Source organism: Cydia pomonella, chromosome 9 (genome assembly GCF_033807575.1).
Source record: "Cydia pomonella isolate Wapato2018A chromosome 9, ilCydPomo1, whole genome shotgun sequence".
NCBI lineage: Eukaryota > Metazoa > Arthropoda > Insecta > Lepidoptera > Tortricidae > Cydia > Cydia pomonella.
In genome coordinates, this window is record NC_084711.1 from 16481609 (window position 1) to 16501522 (window position 19914).

A 19914-nucleotide genomic window follows, 5' to 3' on the forward strand; every position below is an offset into this window, starting at 1 on the left:
TAATCTGTGGGTTTTTAAGTCCATTTAGAACATTAATCTAGTATAACTGGATCAGGCATGAGCGTGGGGGGAAATGACCGAACGGGATATTTTAATGTATCTTTCAGTCAGAGTAGCAGAGAAAGCGCTATTATTGTTTGACCTTGTCACAGACTCATTTTTTTTCATTCCCGCCATACATTTTAGTATGGTTTATGGTGGGCAATAAATAACTCGATCAAATTACGTAGGTTGTTTTTTGTAAATTGTCAGGTATGTTAAAAGGTATTTTTAATTTTGTCGCATTTGCATTTTTGTTCTGTCCTTTACGGGCACACGCATATAGCACCTTCTACCATCTATGATTCAGAATATCATATCATGTATGTTTTTTGTTTATAGAAATTCAAGAATAGAGTCAGTCTTAGCAAACAACAAAGAACAAAGTGTGTAAATAAACGTTATATTTTCATAAATTGTCATGAAATAAATTATCTTATCTTTATATTTATGCGGAGTTAGCTTGGTCCGGCTCTATATTTACATAACCGTTAAAATGACTTAGCAGACATAAAAACAACTTAATTCGTTACTTATGTTCATCTTGTTGCATGGTATTTTACTACAAGGTAGTGCTTTAGATATTTATACTATTTTTGTTAGGCCATTTATAGATCTGTTTAAGGACTGAGAATATTGAGCATGTATCATACTTATTTAGTAGATATTGTCTAATTTTATTACTTTTAGTAGTTTAATATAATGCCTGAGGTATAGATGGGTAATGCTTGTTGCTAGGCCTTCTTGAATAAATAATATTTTCACTATCAAGTGAAAAAAAGCGAATATCATTTGGCTTGACTCATTAATTAGTTTTTCAGTAAAAAAAGGCAAACTTCTCACTTACTTGCGGTATTGTGTATTAATTATACTGAATGGTTCAATTTTATAAGGGAAAAGCACAGAGGTACGAGGTAATCCAGAGGCGGTATCGCCATTGTCTGTTATTTTTCTATTCAGATTAACTGTCGAATATATCCAAACGTATGCATATGTCCGAGAAGTAGATAGGAGTATATTTGGACGATTTTTTGTTTTTAAATTCGATATAATTTTTTGTATCATATAGAAGGTGTAACAAAAATGGTGGGGATATGTTTAAAGGCATATTAGGTATCGTGTTCCGATTAGGAAAAAGCAGAAGAGATATTTTTTCACACGAAAAATTTTTTTATGGGGCAGATTGTCCTAGTCAGTCAAACCTCCATTCAAACACCAAACTTTTTTTTTAATCTACTTTTGTCTAATCAGAACACGATACTGATTGTGTCCTGAAATGGATCCCCGCTATTTTTTTACACCTTGTACAAAATAATAATTTAATTTATATTATTTGTTTTAAGGTCAAGCAATATTACTGTAAATACGGTTGATGTCAAACTACTCTCTATTATTAACACTTCAGTCTTTTATTTCACCATTGCTCTCTCCTACGTATTTTTTTTCCAAAAGTTTAATTTCCTTTTGTAATACCTGTAAACGTGTATGTGCACTAAATAGAGAGCACTAAACTGGTGCATATTTACAACATTGCAATGACATTGAAATTACAATGAAATGATATACGCAGAGTGCACAAAAACACTCTTCTAACAAGCAAAATGCGTGACAAATAACAATAATCTTCTTTCTAGACGCACATCGCTTAATTTTCACTGCTCTAAGGGTAGCTAATCACCAAGTAATAAAAGGACTTAAACTTTGTTTATCGGTAATTATGATGTGAATGTTGACACCTGCAATTTCACCATATTTTGTAACATATAAGTAATAACTTATTTAGTACTAAGTTAAAGTAATAAAGTAATAATAGGTATCAGCAGTAACTTTTTCTGCTGGGAATGCCTAGTGGTACCAGTTTGCGGTGAAACATAAACTGTAGTAGTTCTGTAGCAGTATGGATCTGCTCCGTCGAATTAAGAAGCGGCTAACTGAGAACAGCTTTGATAACCTGCTGTGGCTTGTTATGGTCGGGCCCAGTTTGGTTGGATATCAGATCACGAGGAAAAAGATATTCGGTTCGGGAATTTTATTTATTTACTTGATAGCTGTGCTTGTTGTGTTTACAGATAAGCTATGGATGGACGAAGCCACTCCAAGCACAACGTCGTGTGGTTTTGTCATGGTGATATCATCATCCTGATGGTTAGAGATGCCTAGTATTGTAGTTATTACATATGATTTTATTTTCTGCTGATCTGGCTGGGGGCAGTAATTAGGAAGACACAGTTTGATACAGTCGTAATTAGGATCAGAGAGAGTAAGCTGACGGCAGTTATAAGAAGAAATATTTTTTTTTTTAAAGAAGAATTATTTTTGGTCATAAAAATATAATTTAGAAGAAGTAGAGCCATGTAAATAAGCAAATGTAAGTAACTTAGCTTCATGATCGATAACGTCTATCCCATTCTGAGTAAGTATCAGTGTAGTGGCTCGTCAACGACCGACCAAGCCTGGTCGGTTTCCAGACTCTTCCACGGAATTTCTGTAATAGTAAAGAGTAACTTCATGGAGAGTTTCAGTTACACAACAACGTCATGATCATCTTAAGTATTTTTTTCTTAAACCCCAAATGAAAGATCTTTTAAACTCAACATTAAAAGAAAATGAATGGAATTTCAGGACTGTTTCAGTTCATTAAGGTAAAAACTTTATCCAGTATTTTACCTAAATTACAACAAACGCTTGTACCATTACAGTCCCTTTCTGGATCATCCACCTTTCGCTGCTGGCCTACGTGTACGGCGTGGGTACTGTGGTGTACCAGGCCAAGCACGCGCAAGTGGCCAGCGACTTCATCAAGAGTTACGTCAATGTCTCCCTCTTAGTACTTATAGTGAATAACAGTTACTGGTGGATAAAGAAAAGGTAAACATATTTTTACAAGTCTTAAATAAACATGAACAATGCACATCCGATCTGAAGCGAAACAAAAACCATCCTACATGTTTTTGATCCTGATCTTTAGAGTGATCGTGTGGTGCGAAGGTATCTTGAGGAAATTCTAAGACATTTCCACGACCATAGTTGATTTACTATACTGGAGTATTCTCACCGAATTTGCGCTCCAGCGAGATCAATTGAGCGAGAAGTAAAGCAGCAGAAGCAAAAAATCGTATATTTAATACGAATAAGACTTAATTAGGAATAATTCCAATCAGAATTTGGTAGAAATGCGGTCTTCAGGTCAGTAGAATAAGTGTAAGAAGACACATATTTATGTAGTATTTATCTAAATTGTATTTAAGTATCCTTCAAACATACTCTTAAATTTTAATTTTCAGAGATCTATTAAGAAGTGTACTAAAAAAAGCTAAAGAGAGTGACACCAGCACGATACAAGCCGGACTATTCGTCGACAAGTACGACCGCTCCTTGTCCATGATCAAGCGCATTTTGCTCGTTTTCTACACCGTCAATACAATCAACGAGTTTACAACATATTTGCCCAAACGCGCTGATTTGAACGAAAATACCTTCTCAATGACACCCTGTGTTGGTAAGAATAAGAATTCGATTTAAAATAGGGATGAGTCAGTTTTCAGAACGACTTTTATTGCAGTACTTACCTATTTATTTAAAAAATCCCGATTAGCCGTGCAGAGTCCGAGCCATAGGTTAATTCAGTAGAAGTCGAGATATGGGAGTAGCATGGATTCGGTCGAACCAAATAAATTCTTGGGAGACACAGTGAAAAAAATAGGTATTATTTTGGACATAGGAAAATGTCGTTCGGATAAAAAAAACACATTACTCTTTCTTCAAGATTTTTTTAATGAAGTACCTATGTATTTTATTTATTTACATATCAACATTGTTTTAGGGATCGAACCACTGACGTCGTCTCCGCAACGCGAAATCTGCATAGCACTGGCATCCATTCAAGAGATAACCATTCTCAACACTACACACAGTTTCCAATCAATGATGCTGCTTCTCATAGCGCATACTTCTGTCATGTATCGACTGCTTTCCGACGAAATCACGACGTTCAATACGCTGCTTACCGATCCAAGAAACTACGATTTCGTGAAAGGAAGACTGCCCGTCATTATATATCGTCACGTTCTTATTTTAGACATAATAAAAGACCTCAGAGCTTTATACAGTATACCGATGGGAATTAATTTTGGTTCGAATGCAGTGTGCATGTGCTTTTTTTTCTTCTTGGAACCTGCAGAATATTTAAGTTTTATGCCGATAGTTGTGTATTGTTTCATTGTATTCTTCTTGTACTGTTTTCTTGGGCAGAGGCTGACGAATGCCGCAGAGATGTTCTCTCAGGCAGTGTACAACAGTGGCTGGGAGATGATGCGTATAAAGGAACGGAGGGCAATCGTCTCTATGCTGCTGCAGTCTCAGAAAGAGGTCGATTTGCTTGCAGCTGATATAATCCCTGTCAACATGAGTACATTTGCAACCACATGCCAGGGCATATATAAATTTGCTACTGTTTTCAAATTGCAAAGAAACTAGACGTTTCCAATATGTCTGTAGTATCTGACCGTGATTGTTTATGTAATGTTTTAAGCTGCTAGAGAGTTTAGTAGTATTAAACCTATTAAATATAGTTTGCCTAATAAATTAAATGATAGCGAAGAAAATAATTGTTTTATTTCCAAAAAGGTTACAATTACGCTACGAGCATACATATCACAAGCCGAGAACTACTTAAATATAATTGTCTAATACAACTAAGTTTGAAAACTTCGATATCGGTGACAAGGTAAGTTTAAGCTACGTGGGACACAAAGTAGTTGGCTACAAGACTTCCGAGCATCCATATGCTGCATTGGTTGCTTACCTCCCGCCGGGCGGTACGCTTACTTATCACCGTTTTAATGTATTAATAAATGATTGTGGTAAAGGGCCATTGGCCCTAAAGTAAATTTTCTTCTTATTTGTACCTACCAAATCAACCAAATACTCCAAACCAAATACGAAATACGAATCCATGAATTTTCATCAAGAAACATAAATTACAACATTTTTAATATTGCCTTAACTTCATAAAATACCTTACTCGAATAAACACAACGGATAGCATCTTTTAATAGAACAAGGGAACCTTTCACTTTAATAACGAATCGTACTTCCATTTTTCTTTTAATTGCTAATAATGCGAAATAGCAAATAGCAAAGTTGATTAGTTCAATTGAAAATCTCAATAGTCTCGCAAAGAAGGTTAGTGGTAGTAGTCTTAAATATAAATGTACTTCTGTGCAGAACAAGAACACAGACTCAAAGTAAGAAGAACTTTAATTCGAATGAAGCCAGTGCAGGGGGCCTCGCTAAGTGACAATCATTGTGACTGCAGCCGGCAAAACGTCTCACTTTGTAGCTTGTCATAAGGACGAGATTTGCTCGTATCTTTATACGAATAACCTGTTAAGGCGTCCTTTTGTCACATTTATAGAAAACGCCAATCAATACTTTAATAGTGTATTTATGGAAATGATCACGTCAGTTTTCTCATCTGTCATCCCAATGCGTTATTATTTTTGATTGGCTTTTGTCTATAAACAATTGTCCTAGGTTTTTATATTCATTAAATTTTGACTACAGTTAGTACTTGTCCTCATATATTTGTCAATTGGGCTAATTAAACATCCGGTAAAATAAAAAAAATTAATAGTCATTCTGAGTACAAATTAGTACTGAAAAGTAAGTAAAGTAACTTACCAATGTAATTTCATTGATTCATAATATAATTTAGCCAAATTACTTGGCGGTGATCATTTGGCCTAAACAGTACCATATTATTATGCTCTTCCGCAGTCTTGACCTGTGAATTTTGACACCTACCTACTTTATAATATGCTATGATTAATTTCATTTAAAATTGTATTGAAATGGTAGTTATCAGGATTTACTATTTCTGCCGAGAACCGTAATTTTGATTTATAATAGTGATAAAGAATTTTTAAGCTATTGCATAGCTTCTATCGCGGGCCTTGAGCGCGGGGACCGAATCCAGAAATTCCGTAACGAAAAAACCTCACGCTCCCCACTTCGTCTAACGTCGTTTCAGTTCGGCAGTCTTCGACACGGCGTTGTGTGCGTGCGATTAGACGTATTGTACTACTCAGAGACTTGTCATACGCTTCGCTTGACAGACAGATGAAGTGTGCGAAAGGGAAGCCATCACGTATATGAACAAGCCACGAGTGTGAAAGAGGCAGACTACATATGAGAAAACGTAACCATTTTTTGAATTCGAAGGCGGCCGAGGCGGCCAAAATCATATTGCCGTATTTTTTAACGTTAAAAATATACGAGAATCAAAATCAAAAATAAATATTAAGTAAGTAATTTAGTGAAGATGGTGTCATGTTGTGTGCCGGATTGTTGTGTTTCAGGGCCAAAAAACCCAGGGAAATACTCATTTCACAGGTAATTATGATAATCGTAGCGAAATTTTCGTAACGATATTATATCAAATTAACAGCATAAAAAGTGTAAAAAGCCAATTTATACAGTTCATTATAAGTTTTTCTTCAATTGTGTGTTAATATTTCATGATATTAGTCAATAATTTAGAATATTTTGTGTAAAAACCTAAACTGTTACTTTACGCTAGGGCTTGACAAAATGTTCATATGACTGTATCGATAACTTGTCGGTATATTAGTAGGTATGGAATTAGTTGTTCACAAGACATCATTAAGATATTAACCTTTATAACCGACGTAAAATAAAAAAGACGTGTGGCACTCGGGGACTGCCGCGGTAAAGCTATTGCATAGCATTTTGTATCAACTTATGCAATTATAATTATTTATTTATTTTATTTATGCAGTATTTCTTTTTCTTTGATATTAATACCACCATAACCAACCACCAGTAAACCAGTATAACGATATGATCTCAGTTGATAGGGATCTCGAGGTTTCACTTCTGATGGTTTTTCGGAAAAGACAAGTACGCTTGACAAGAGATAATGTAAACATAAACACTGGTAATTCGTAGTTACTCCTGGTATTTATATATTCCAATCGTTCACCGAGCGCACGACTCAAGATAACCAATATAAAAGTGTGAACCTTGTTTATTCATAGTTACGATACGTATACGGATTCACTTATATTGGACAAGTTGTAAGTCATGGGAATAAGCGCCTTCGCCTGTTTTAGAGTGAGGGAACTAGCACGAAAAACTGACTTATAAACTCGACGCCAAAGCGGCAAACGCTTTCTAATTCAAAAGTTATAATGTGTTGACGGACTTGCCTTGTAGACGGTCTTGCCCACAGTGACCTTATATTAAAATAAAAACCGGTTACATTCTATAGTTTCAAGGAATAGGAGCACATGATTTAAAAAGTTGCATTATTTATAAAAAAAATTGCTGACTCGGGCATGCATGCACTGCATGAAGCGGGCATGCCTACTTGACACTCGGATAAACGTGTTTCTCACATGGGTAATGCATTATTTAGCTGTCGCGCTCACTCAATAACAAGGAAATTTTTAATTTTATTTAGAAAAAATATGTTTTCAAATGTTATAATAGTACTTACGAATGAAAAGTGATACCGTGAGCTTTGTTTTTGTGCTTGGAGCTATTGAAGCACTGGAAAAAGGCGCAACACGGCATTCTTTGGCAATATTTTATCGAATTTGATGACAATGTTGACACTTCAGCGTCACCCATACGACTAATTCAATATAGGTCCCGGAACCTATATTTTGTGGCTCACGATCGACCGCCTGGTACCTCATCTACCCCTATTACGTACATCAATGATACATACAGATTACTATAAACAGCTGCTTATGTATTTGTCCGATTTCGGAGCAGCTCGTCTCGATTCGTGCGAGTTTCGTAGAGTAGTACCATAGAAATAGGATAGTATAGAACGACTGTCAAACTTCAAAAGTGTGACCAAAAATGAAATGCAAGTGTGTGCGTAAATTGTCTATGTGCGAACAAAAATAGTGATGTCATGTTACAACATATTAATAATCTATCGATGTTTAACTGCTTTATCGACTACTTTTTCAAATGTGTTTGTTTTTATAAAAAATGTAATAGGTATGAGTATTATTACTACTATTAGACCTTATTAGCGCCTTTAGTACCTTTAATTTTCTTTTACAGCGGACGCATAGTAAATAACAATACTGATAGTGATAACCGAGGCTACAGTTACAGTCGTTTCAGTCAGCATCAAAATGGTCAAATATATAGGTACACATGTGTCACAATGGTCAAATATATATTGTTACTTATTTTACAGTACATATGGAGCTACTTTACCGCACTAGTGCGATAATTAGCACATTACGTAACTATATCGAACATTTTAAGGGCCATATGTATTGTAATACATTTGCGAATAGTTAATTCGAAACTCGTGTCGACTTAAAATCGTATCGCCACTCATTGCGATTTTTTATTTTTCTCACCTGGTTTGGTGTTCTGGGACGTTTACTTACTTACTACTTACTCCGTTGGCTCAGCGACCCAAAATGAGACTTGGCCTCCGACACAAGACAGCGCCACTTTTCTCGGTCCTGTGCGACCTCTCGCCAATTGTCGACTCGAAGCTCGCGCAGATCCGCCTCCACCATGTCGCTCCAGCGATACCTAGGGCGTCCGATACGACGTCCTGCTAGGCGACCCAGGTACGCTCTTTTTACGTTTTTTCGTTTTTACTTGACTAAATTACTAACGTAGTCCGATCAAGCATTATGGAACCCGGCGCTGTCGGTAAAGCAGGTGACTCGCGTTGATAAAGCAGGTTTCTGTCGTATGCGGGTGTGAGTGGTGTAACATGTGCAATGTCGTTAACACAAACACATGCTAAGTGTTAACAGTAGGCGCAAATAGTTGACTTACCAAAGAAAATTTGAAATTCGCGCCTTTTCCGCCTGACAAGTTGGGTTGGGTGTGTATACGCTGTCTTGTGTTTCCTTGTGTTAGCGGCAAAGCCGTGGAAAAGTGGTTAAAATGTAAGTAATGTGTTGGAAAGTGAAGTTTAAATTTATCGCTGAACATGTGCATCTTCAAAAAAGGTATTATAACAATCGTTATTATTTTACGTCGGTTATAAAGGTTAATATCTTAATGATGTCTTGTGAACAACTAATTCCATACCTACTAATATACCGACAAGTTATCGATACAGTCATATGAACATTTTGTCAAGCCCTAGCGTAAAGTAACAGTTTAGGTTTTTACACAAAATATTCTAAATTATTGACTAATATCATGAAATATTAACACACAATTGAAGAAAAACTTATAATGAACTGTATAAATTGGCTTTTTACACTTTTTATGCTGTTAATTTGATATAATATCGTTACGAAAATTTCGCTACGATTATCATAATTACCTGTGAAATGAGTATTTCCCTGGGTTTTTTGGCCCTGAAACACAACAATCCGGCACACAACATGACACCATCTTCACTAAATTACTTACTTAATATTTATTTTTGATTTTGATTCTCGTATATTTTTAACGTTAAAAAATACGGCAATATGATTTTGGCCGCCTCGGCCGCCTTCGAATTCAAAAAATGGTTACGTTTTCTCATATGTAGTCTGCCTCTTTCACACTCGTGGCTTGTTCATATACGTGATGGCTTCCCTTTCGCACACTTCATCTGTCTGTCAAGCGAAGCGTATGACAAGTCTCTGAGTAGTACAATACGTCTAATCGCACGCACACAACGCCGTGTCGAAGACTGCCGAACTGAAACGACGTTAGACGAAGTGGGGAGCGTGAGGTTTTTTCGTTACGGAATTTCTGGATTCGGTCCCCGCGCTCAAGGCCCGCGATAGAAGCTATGCAATAGCTTAATAACGATTGTTATAATACCTTTTTTGAAGATGCACATGTTCAGCGATAAATTTAAACTTCACTTTCCAACACATTACTTACATTTTAACCACTTTTCCACGGCTTTGCCGCTAACACAAGGAAACACAAGACAGCGTATACACACCCAACCCAACTTGTCAGGCGGAAAAGGCGCGAATTTCAAATTTTCTTTGGTAAGTCAACTATTTGCGCCTACTGTTAACACTTAGCATGTGTTTGTGTTAACGACATTGCACATGTTACACCACTCACACCCGCATACGACAGAAACCTGCTTTATCAACGCGAGTCACCTGCTTTACCGACAGCGCCGGGTTCCATAATGCTTGATCGGACTACGTTAGTAATTTAGTCAAGTAAAAACGAAAAAACGTAAAAAGAGCGTACCTGGGTCGCCTAGCAGGACGTCGTATCGGACGCCCTAGGTATCGCTGGAGCGACATGGTGGAGGCGGATCTGCGCGAGCTTCGAGTCGACAATTGGCGAGAGGTCGCACAGGACCGAGAAAAGTGGCGCTGTCTTGTGTCGGAGGCCAAGTCTCATTTTGGGTCGCTGAGCCAACGGAGTAAGTAGTAAGTAAGTAAACGTCCCAGAACACCAAACCAGGTGAGAAAAATAAAAAATCGCAATGAGTGGCGATACGATTTTAAGTCGACACGAGTTTCGAATTAACTATTCGCAAATGTATTACAATACATATGGCCCTTAAAATGTTCGATATAGTTACGTAATGTGCTAATTATCGCACTAGTGCGGTAAAGTAGCTCCATATGTACTGTAAAATAAGTAACAATATATATTTGACCATTGTGACACATGTGTACCTATATATTTGACCATTTTGATGCTGACTGAAACGACTGTAACTGTAGCCTCGGTTATCACTATCAGTATTGTTATTTACTATGCGTCCGCTGTAAAAGAAAATTAAAGGTACTAAAGGCGCTAATAAGGTCTAATAGTAGTAATAATACTCATACCTATTACATTTTTTATAAAAACAAACACATTTGAAAAAGTAGTCGATAAAGCAGTTAAACATCGATAGATTATTAATATGTTGTAACATGACATCACTATTTTTGTTCGCACATAGACAATTTACGCACACACTTGCATTTCATTTTTGGTCACACTTTTGAAGTTTGACAGTCGTTCTATACTATCCTATTTCTATGGTACTACTCTACGAAACTCGCACGAATCGAGACGAGCTGCTCCGAAATCGGACAAATACATAAGCAGCTGTTTATAGTAATCTGTATGTATCATTGATGTACGTAATAGGGGTAGATGAGGTACCAGGCGGTCGATCGTGAGCCACAAAATATAGGTTCCGGGACCTATATTGAATTAGTCGTATGGGTGACGCTGAAGTGTCAACATTGTCATCAAATTCGATAAAATATTGCCAAAGAATGCCGTGTTGCGCCTTTTTCCAGTGCTTCAATAGCTCCAAGCACAAAAACAAAGCTCACGGTATCACTTTTCATTCGTAAGTACTATTATAACATTTGAAAACATATTTTTTCTAAATAAAATTAAAAATTTCCTTGTTATTGAGTGAGCGCGACAGCTAAATAATGCATTACCCATGTGAGAAACACGTTTATCCGAGTGTCAAGTAGGCATGCCCGCTTCATGCAGTGCATGCATGCCCGAGTCAGCAATTTTTTTTATAAATAATGCAACTTTTTAAATCATGTGCTCCTATTCCTTGAAACTATAGAATGTAACCGGTTTTTATTTTAATATAAGGTCACTGTGGGCAAGACCGTCTACAAGGCAAGTCCGTCAACACATTATAACTTTTGAATTAGAAAGCGTTTGCCGCTTTGGCGTCGAGTTTATAAGTCAGTTTTTCGTGCTAGTTCCCTCACTCTAAAACAGGCGAAGGCGCTTATTCCCATGACTTACAACTTGTCCAATATAAGTGAATCCGTATACGTATCGTAACTATGAATAAACAAGGTTCACACTTTTATATTGGTTATCTTGAGTCGTGCGCTCGGTGAACGATTGGAATATATAAATACCAGGAGTAACTACGAATTACCAGTGTTTATGTTTACATTATCTCTTGTCAAGCGTACTTGTCTTTTCCGAAAAACCATCAGAAGTGAAACCTCGAGATCCCTATCAACTGAGATCATATCGTTATACTGGTTTACTGGTGGTTGGTTATGGTGGTATTAATATCAAAGAAAAAGAAATACTGCATAAATAAAATAAATAAATAATTATAATTGCATAAGTTGATACAAAATGCTATGCAATAGCTTTACCGCGGCAGTCCCCGAGTGCCACACGTCTTTTTTTTATTTAGTTTTAGTGATTGAGGACGGCAGAGTGTTTACTTCTTTCCTGACACCCTTATAAAGAACTTTAAAGTTTAATGTTCTTGCTACTGCAAGCCCTTATAGGCAGTTCTACATCTTGAAAGCTGTGTGATTGAAGCCTTAGTCAAATGTACCCAAATCGTCGACTATAATACTGTGTTGCTCACAGGAAAAACGCGTGTTTTCCGGGACATTTTGACCCACAAATAAAGTGTTAATTTTCATGTAGGAGCATGGAGTGTTTTAGCCGAGCACAGGACGGTTTTCATCGGCTGAAGAAGCGACTGCGAGAGAACAGCTTCGACAACCTCGTGTGTCTCGTTATGGTCATGCCCAGCCTGGTCGGATTTGAGATCACCAGAAAGAAAATATTCGGTAAGTGGAGTGGTGTAGGTTTGAGCTGAATTCGACGGACTTTGTCATTTCCACATCCGCGCGACCAGATTCAATAACCCGGAGAGTTGGGCTTCCTGATACTTGTGACAAGGAAAAATAATTTGCGTTATAATCATTGTCGTCATCAGCCAAGCTCACAATCGCTTCAGTATCTGCTCAAGGTATGACTGAAATTATTGTCAATACAGGTGTAACGATTGAAGAACTACTTTATCCTCATTTGTCAAACATGTATGTCTCTAACGCAAAGCCATGATACAAGGCGGGATCTGATGCATATTAGTTGATATTAACCAAGTTGTCACAAATCAGTAATTTGATAATTAAAGAGCCATATTTGGCATAAACTATATGGGCTCATGTCGCACTTATTTTATAGAAAACAACATACTCACTTTCCCTAGTATGTACATTTTCGAAGTGTGTGTTTTCGTACACAAGTATAAATACTTGTTTGTGGAATTCCAAACCATGGGTCCGACAAGAACACAGTATAAGTTTACTTTACATAAACCTTCTGTTAATTTGGCACTTTCCTCGAAAAACTAGTATATTATGTGTATTCGTATTTATAATAAATTACGTGACATTTTTAAGACTAATAATTTGAATATATTTCAATCACAAGTCCACGCTTGGCTAATACAGAGATGTCTTTATAGTATTAATGAATTTTTAAATAATGATTTAGATAATGGGATTTGATTGTATTTGACTTCAATTTGATTTAATTTAATTTTTGTTATTGCATGATTTTAGGTTAGATCAAGGTTTAGATTATGATTTATTAGTGTATTAATGCTTGACATCATTCATTGTAAGGAAATGTTTGTTTGTACACCTGTAAAGGTAGAGTCTTGGTGAGTCCATGTAAAATTGTTACAATAGTAATTACCGGCAATGTAACCCATTTCTCACAAACAATAAAGATTATGATTATAAAGCCAGTTTTACAGTGCCGTTTTGGATCATACATCTATCGCTGCTTACCTACGTGTACGGTGTGGGTAGCCTGGTGTACCAGGCTAAGCACGCGCGAGTGGCCAGCGACTTCATCAAGAGTTTCGTCAACGTCTCCATCTTAGTGCTTACGGTGAACAACAGTTACTGGTGGCTAACTCAAAGGTGACTAAAATAACGTTCACAAACGTATTTTTATGTAATCCTGGATACTAGTACATAATATCGTCTATATGACTCTTGAGACCAAAATATTCTCATCGCTGTTACAAAATATGTATTAACCACTATTATCGTGTGTAGCTCGGTCGTGCCGTATGAAGCAAAAATATCAATCTCGAGGAAAACGCGAAAAGTTCACAATTTATTTTATCGCCTCTCACTTTCACACTTACGTACTTGTTAGAACGTGACAGACATTAGTGCCAGACGACAAAAATGGATCCTTATCCTTACACATACTTATTCAAATCGTGTTCAAGACCGCTTTGCTTTCAGGGATCTATTAAGGAATGTACTAAGAAAGGCCAATGCGAGTGATAAGATCACTATCCAAGCCGGACTGTTCGTCGACAAGCACCAGCACTCCTTAAGCATAATCAAACGGATTTTGATTATTTTCTACTTTATCAATTTAACCAATGAGTTCACGTCATATTTGCCGAAACGCGCTGAATTGAACGAAAAAACCTTCTCAATGACACCTTGCGTTGGTAATAATACAATTTTAAATTAGAGTAAATCACGTTTCACCGTATAGATTCTAGCACTGGTATTAAGAGACTCTCAAATGCGTCATTTCGCACGCATTTTGCAAGTCATAATCACGTATGACTATACTTTACTAAACTTGTTTGTAGCTATAACTGACGGGGTTTGAACAGCTTAAACCGATTAAAACAGTTTAAGCCGATTAATTTAACATTTGAGATTCTATGTAGTAAAACGATTTAGAACCTGTTATTAATTACAAAAATATTTATTCAGGAATCAAGCCACTGACGTCCTCTCCACAACGTGAAGTCTGTATAGTGCTGACATCCCTTCAAGAATTAACGATTGTCATCGTTGTACTAAATTTCCAGACAATGATGCTCTTGCTCATAGCGCATACCTCTACCATGTATCAACTGCTCTCCGATGAAATCATGACATTCAATACGTTACTTACTAATCCGAGTAACTACGATTTATTAAAAGAAAGACTTGGCGTCATTATAAAGCGACACATTCTGACGTTAGATATAATAAAGGACATCAGAGTTTTATACAGCATACCGATGGGAATTAATTTTGGTTCGAATGCGGTGTGCATGTGCTTTTTCTTCTTCTTGGAACCTGAAGAATATTTTAATTTTATGCCGATATCTATGTATTGTTTCATCGTATTTTTCTTATACTGTTTTCTTGGGCAGCGGCTGACGAATGCCGCGGAGGTATTTTCTCGAGCTGTGTACAGTTGTGGCTGGGAACTGATGGATATTAAGGAACAAAGAGCAATTTCTATTATGCTTCTTCAGTCACAGAAAGAGGTCGACTTACTTGCAGCTGATTTGATCCCGGTCAATATGCTCACTTTCGCAAGCACGTCTCAGGGCATATATAAGTTTGTTACTGTTTTTAAATTATAGAGCAAGTAGATAACTGTAACTGCCAATAACTGACTGTTATTATTAATATTTATTCATTAATTTATATTTACAATGTAGAAATTATTACGTTTAAATGCTGCTTTGTCGATAATAGGAAACACTGAAATATTTATTATTATTTATTATTTCCACGTCAGTAAAATTATAACACACATATCCAAATTACAGTGGTAAAGCACCACCATGCACCAGTCTACCACTTTGACGAGTAAACCTATACTAAGGAGTTAAAGAATTAATTTTGAATCGGTTAGCCGGTTATTTCTATACAACCTGGTAGGTATGTGGAAGTAAAATAAATAATAAATGTGGATGCATGATGTTTGGTAGAACTATGTGGCCTCCGCCAGTTATTAAGAGGGAAGTATACCACGTGATTCGGTAGCCGTATAGAGTATGCCGCGCCTTTTGTCACTGTATTTTTTTAACTGTGCAATAAAGTTTAAATAAATAAATCGTTCATACAAAAAGGGAAACGGTTTTCCACTTCTAAATATTTTCCATTCTCCATGATTTTTAGTATGTTAAAAACTAGGTTTATAGGCTTTTTCAAAATTTGCAAAACAAAAAAAATCAAAAAGCGAAACCTATAAACCTAGAATATAATGTTTTATCCTGAAGCGATTGAAATCAAAATCAAAGTGATTTGTTAAGATTTAGTTAGTGGAAACCGTTTTCTCACGAAATGAAATCTCATAGAAAAAATATCGTTATTTCGTTAGATTCGAAAAGCTATTCTTCCCTCTTAAGTAAAGCGTAAGGATCAAGAAAGGACATATACATATCTAACAAAATGTCTCCACACGTCAATGAAGTGTCGGCAAAAATTAAAAATGCCATTGTGCGTGATAAAAATTTAGGTACTCTAATAATACCTAGAAACATTAGAAATGCAATAAAATAACATTTCATCGGTAAAAGCACTTGTTTTACGCTGATTTAAATTATTCTGAAAATTAAATGTTGCGACGGGCGCCATTTTCTTTCCGCACATAGAACAGATTTCGCAGACGTAACAGGTAAGGTTAACCCACTAATTTTGCAAATACTCAAAAACAGAAACGCCTTAACCGATCAGGTTTACTACTACTGTTTTTCTTGAAAGTATTTTCTAAGCTTTTTCACGATTGTTTCATATTTTTTGGACTCATGGTTACAAAGTTATAAGGTGGGCACATTTAATTTTCTTTAAGAGCAATTATTTCCGAAAATATTATGTTCATCAAGAAATGGTTCTTGAAGACCTATATTTGTTTTGAAAGACCTATCCAACGACACTTCACACTAATAAAAAAATTCTTAATCCCCACTTTTCATGAAGGGGAGCCAACCTGAAAAATATTTTATCTTGTTTTTATTGGTTCAGAAAGCGGAGTTTTCAGATCAAAAAAAATGTAGCGCTGTTTTCAGATCACACGTTGTTTAAAAATTATATTAACTTTTGTAATACAATTATACTAACTTTAACTGCGTCTGCCTAGAAAATCTATCTCACAAGGGTGTTACAAGGGGGTTAAACATTTCATTTCACAGTTCATATTTTTTTCAGTAAGGGAAGGGATTTTTTTTCAGAATTCATGTACAATTAAAACAACAATATGAAAATCCACGCCAACAAAGTGGATAATAGTTAGTAATAAATAGGTAAGAGAGAGGATTTGATATAAATGAATTAAGCACAATATGACGTACCAGTCACCACAGCGATGAGTCATCGCCGATGACTGCTTGTCAGTGGTGCCCAAGAGAATTTGGAATAGAGGTGGATTGTTAAAGTAAACTTTGTAGCCACAGTAAATTTACTGCCATATATCGACACATGATTAGAACGCCATTTGACTTTGGTCCTTATTCTTTCACTGATATGTGTTAAATTTGTTAAATATCAAAAACTGGCGCCATAGGCCAAAGGTTTGGCGCCATCGCTCGAAAAGATGCCGCCATACCTTACTGTGGCTACAAAGTTTACTTTGACAATCCACCTTTATTTCAAATTATCTTTGGTGGTGCCTTAAAAAAGTACACTTATATTACTGAAAATGTTAATGTCTCCGGTTTCGCAACGTACGTTTCACGGTAACCTTAACATAAATACAGTCTTTGCGTGTGTTTTGAAGTGCGGAACGAATTGCGACACAAGAACATAATTTTAATAATAGAGTTTCCTTTTTCGACGACTGTTCGTTCTGCCCCAGTGTCTGGTAGTGGCCCTGCCTATGAAGCCGATCGTCCCGGGTTCAAAGCCTGGTAAGGGCGTTGATTTGTGTGATGAGAACGAATATTTGTTCCTGAGTTATAGGTGTTTTCTATGTATTTATCTATATAAGTATGTATATCTTCGCCTAGTACCCATAGCTTTGCTTAGTTTGGGGCTGTGTAAGATTGTCCTCAAATATTTATTTATTTATTTTAGTTTTTGATGAATACTTTAGAATTTGTAGTAGTAGACATTTGTAGTAATTTCATCTAAAAATATCCCACATACTCCTAAAATAGTTTATTTTTCCATCCTTATTAAAAAATTGCGATTCACACTGTTGATATCAATTTAATCTGTCGTACGTGGCAAAATAAAATAAAGCAACATTTTATAAGCCTTTTTTATTTTTACAAGCTTTTATTTAACTTGTCATTTAGTTATTAAGTCGTTTATTTATTGCAACAATAATTCAGAATGTAACAGATCTTAATATCTAAGTACATCCAGAGTCATATGGGCTATAATATTTATGGCATTGCAATGTCATAAATATTTGCTTTATAATAATCTCAATCGTTTTCTGGCCAAAAGCATTCGAAATGAAGACCTATGGAGTATATGTATGCCGGCAGACACCCATTGACGAAGAAATCGCGACACGGAAATGGAGATGGATAGGACATACTATTCGAAGAGGGGAAATGAATAACATGTCTGTGAAGTTGGCATATCAAAGTCTAGCAGATCACGTTTTTATTGGAGTTCTATTAGCATGCACCATAGTTCTAGAGTTCCTGATACTTTATATCAATAGTTCTGGCGTTTTTATCATAAAAACCAATACTATGGATTTTTACCAACTGATATGCTAACTTCACACTCTAGCATTTATTTACAAATGGAATGAAAAAATTTGTATTGCCTTGTCACGTGATAACAAAGAGTTCCTGACACAAAAAAGACATCTCTGAGACCATTCATTAAAATTATTAATTATTTTTAATACAATGATATGCTAACTTCACACGTGTTATGCTGATGTAATTTAACAAGGCACAGACATATTTTTGGTTTCAAACGATAGCTCTTGCTCTATTGTTCGTAGAACTCAGGAGTTCTCGGAGTTCTCGGTCCTAAATCAAGCGAGCGAGCCTGAACAAACTTAACTTTAATAATATTCAATTTTAACAAAATTCATATGAAATATAGAAAAATATTTTTAAAAGTTCTAGGTATTATGAATAACGCTACCATAGCTTTCGCTTGGAAACCGCCGGACGGAAGCCGTGGCTCCGGGCGCCCTGTACACTCCTGGCAACGGTCCGTCCTAGGAGAGCTAAGAGCGGTCGGGTTGAGCTGGAGCAAGGCCTGAAGGCGAGCTGAAGATAGAAAGGCGTGGCGCGAGCTTGTGAAGGCCCTTTGCACCTCTGGGGTGTCTTAGGACAACAACAACAATCTCAATCTTTTAATATTCTTATTTGGTATTTATTATGCATGTATATATTTTTTATAAACCCATATCTAGTCCTAATTTTATACATTATGTCATATTTATTATTTATATTTTTACAAGTATTTCACTTACATTATACTTATATTCATTTACATCTAGATCTTATGTCATGTCAAGTTATCATCATTTAAAAAGTCATATAATAGTCTTTCCCTGTAAACAAGTTCGTTAATTTACGTTTAAATATATGGAGTTTTTCCCACGGCTTTTATACTTTCAGGGATTTTATTATATGGTCTTATAAATTTAACATGTGGATTATTAAATATAAAAATTGTTTCTGTGCATTATTAAGTTTCATTTTGTAAGGGCTAGTCTGTTTTCAAGACGAGTTGCTATTCTTTGACTTGGGGCATCTAGAAATGCATGTGCATGGCCAACATGCCAACCTCTAATATAAAAATGTATGGAACAGTGAGAAACTTATTCTCTTTGGAATAAGGTCAACATAAGAACCATGTTGATGCCCTGTCAGTATGGGACAAATCTTGGAAGCTAAAGACCCACTTCCCGTTTTCCGATTGAGCTGAAATTTTTCATACATATGTGAATTGGATGACAATGCAATATGGAGCTGATCTGATGACGGAGACAGGAGGTGGCCATGGGAACTCTGCGGTAAAACAACGGAAACTAATTGAGTCAAGGGTTGTTAGAATTGTCTCGATGAGTATTAGCTGCCTGTGGAAAGAAAAGTACAGTCAGCAATAAAAGCTTATATCAAAAATTATCTTTCGTCAAAATACTTCAACATTCCTTATGCGAACTGCCAAGGACTGGAATGCCCTGCCCGAGTCTGTGTTTCCGCATGAGTACAATCTGATTCTCTTCAAGGCTAGAGTAAATAGGTATCTCATAGGTAAGCGTGCTCCACCGTAGATCGCATCATCACTTACCATCAGGTGATCGTGGTCAAACGCCTGCCTATCCTCCATAAAATAAAATAAAACTTATTTATTTCCCAAAAACACATACATTACAATG

At 36.2% G+C, this 19914-nt stretch overlaps 2 protein-coding genes across 2 annotated transcripts; both read left to right on the forward strand.

The window, feature by feature from the left end:
* The first annotated feature begins 717 nt into the window (after positions 1–717).
* LOC133521508 (odorant receptor 10a-like) lies at positions 718–5958 on the forward strand. The gene is made up of 4 exons (XM_061856512.1): positions 718–2057; positions 2739–2907; positions 3324–3538; positions 3863–5958. The coding sequence occupies exons 1-4, from the start codon at positions 1937–1939 to the stop codon at positions 4513–4515; spliced, it is 1158 nt and encodes a 385-aa protein (XP_061712496.1). The 5' UTR covers positions 718–1936; the 3' UTR covers positions 4516–5958.
* A 5588-nt stretch (positions 5959–11546) lies between these two features.
* LOC133521509 (uncharacterized) lies at positions 11547–15698 on the forward strand. The gene is made up of 4 exons (XM_061856513.1): positions 11547–12584; positions 13562–13730; positions 14064–14278; positions 14553–15698. Exons 1-4 carry the CDS (start codon positions 12443–12445, stop codon positions 15194–15196), a joined length of 1170 nt encoding a protein of 389 aa, XP_061712497.1. The 5' UTR covers positions 11547–12442; the 3' UTR covers positions 15197–15698.
* Positions 15699–19914: the final 4216 nt, after the last annotated feature.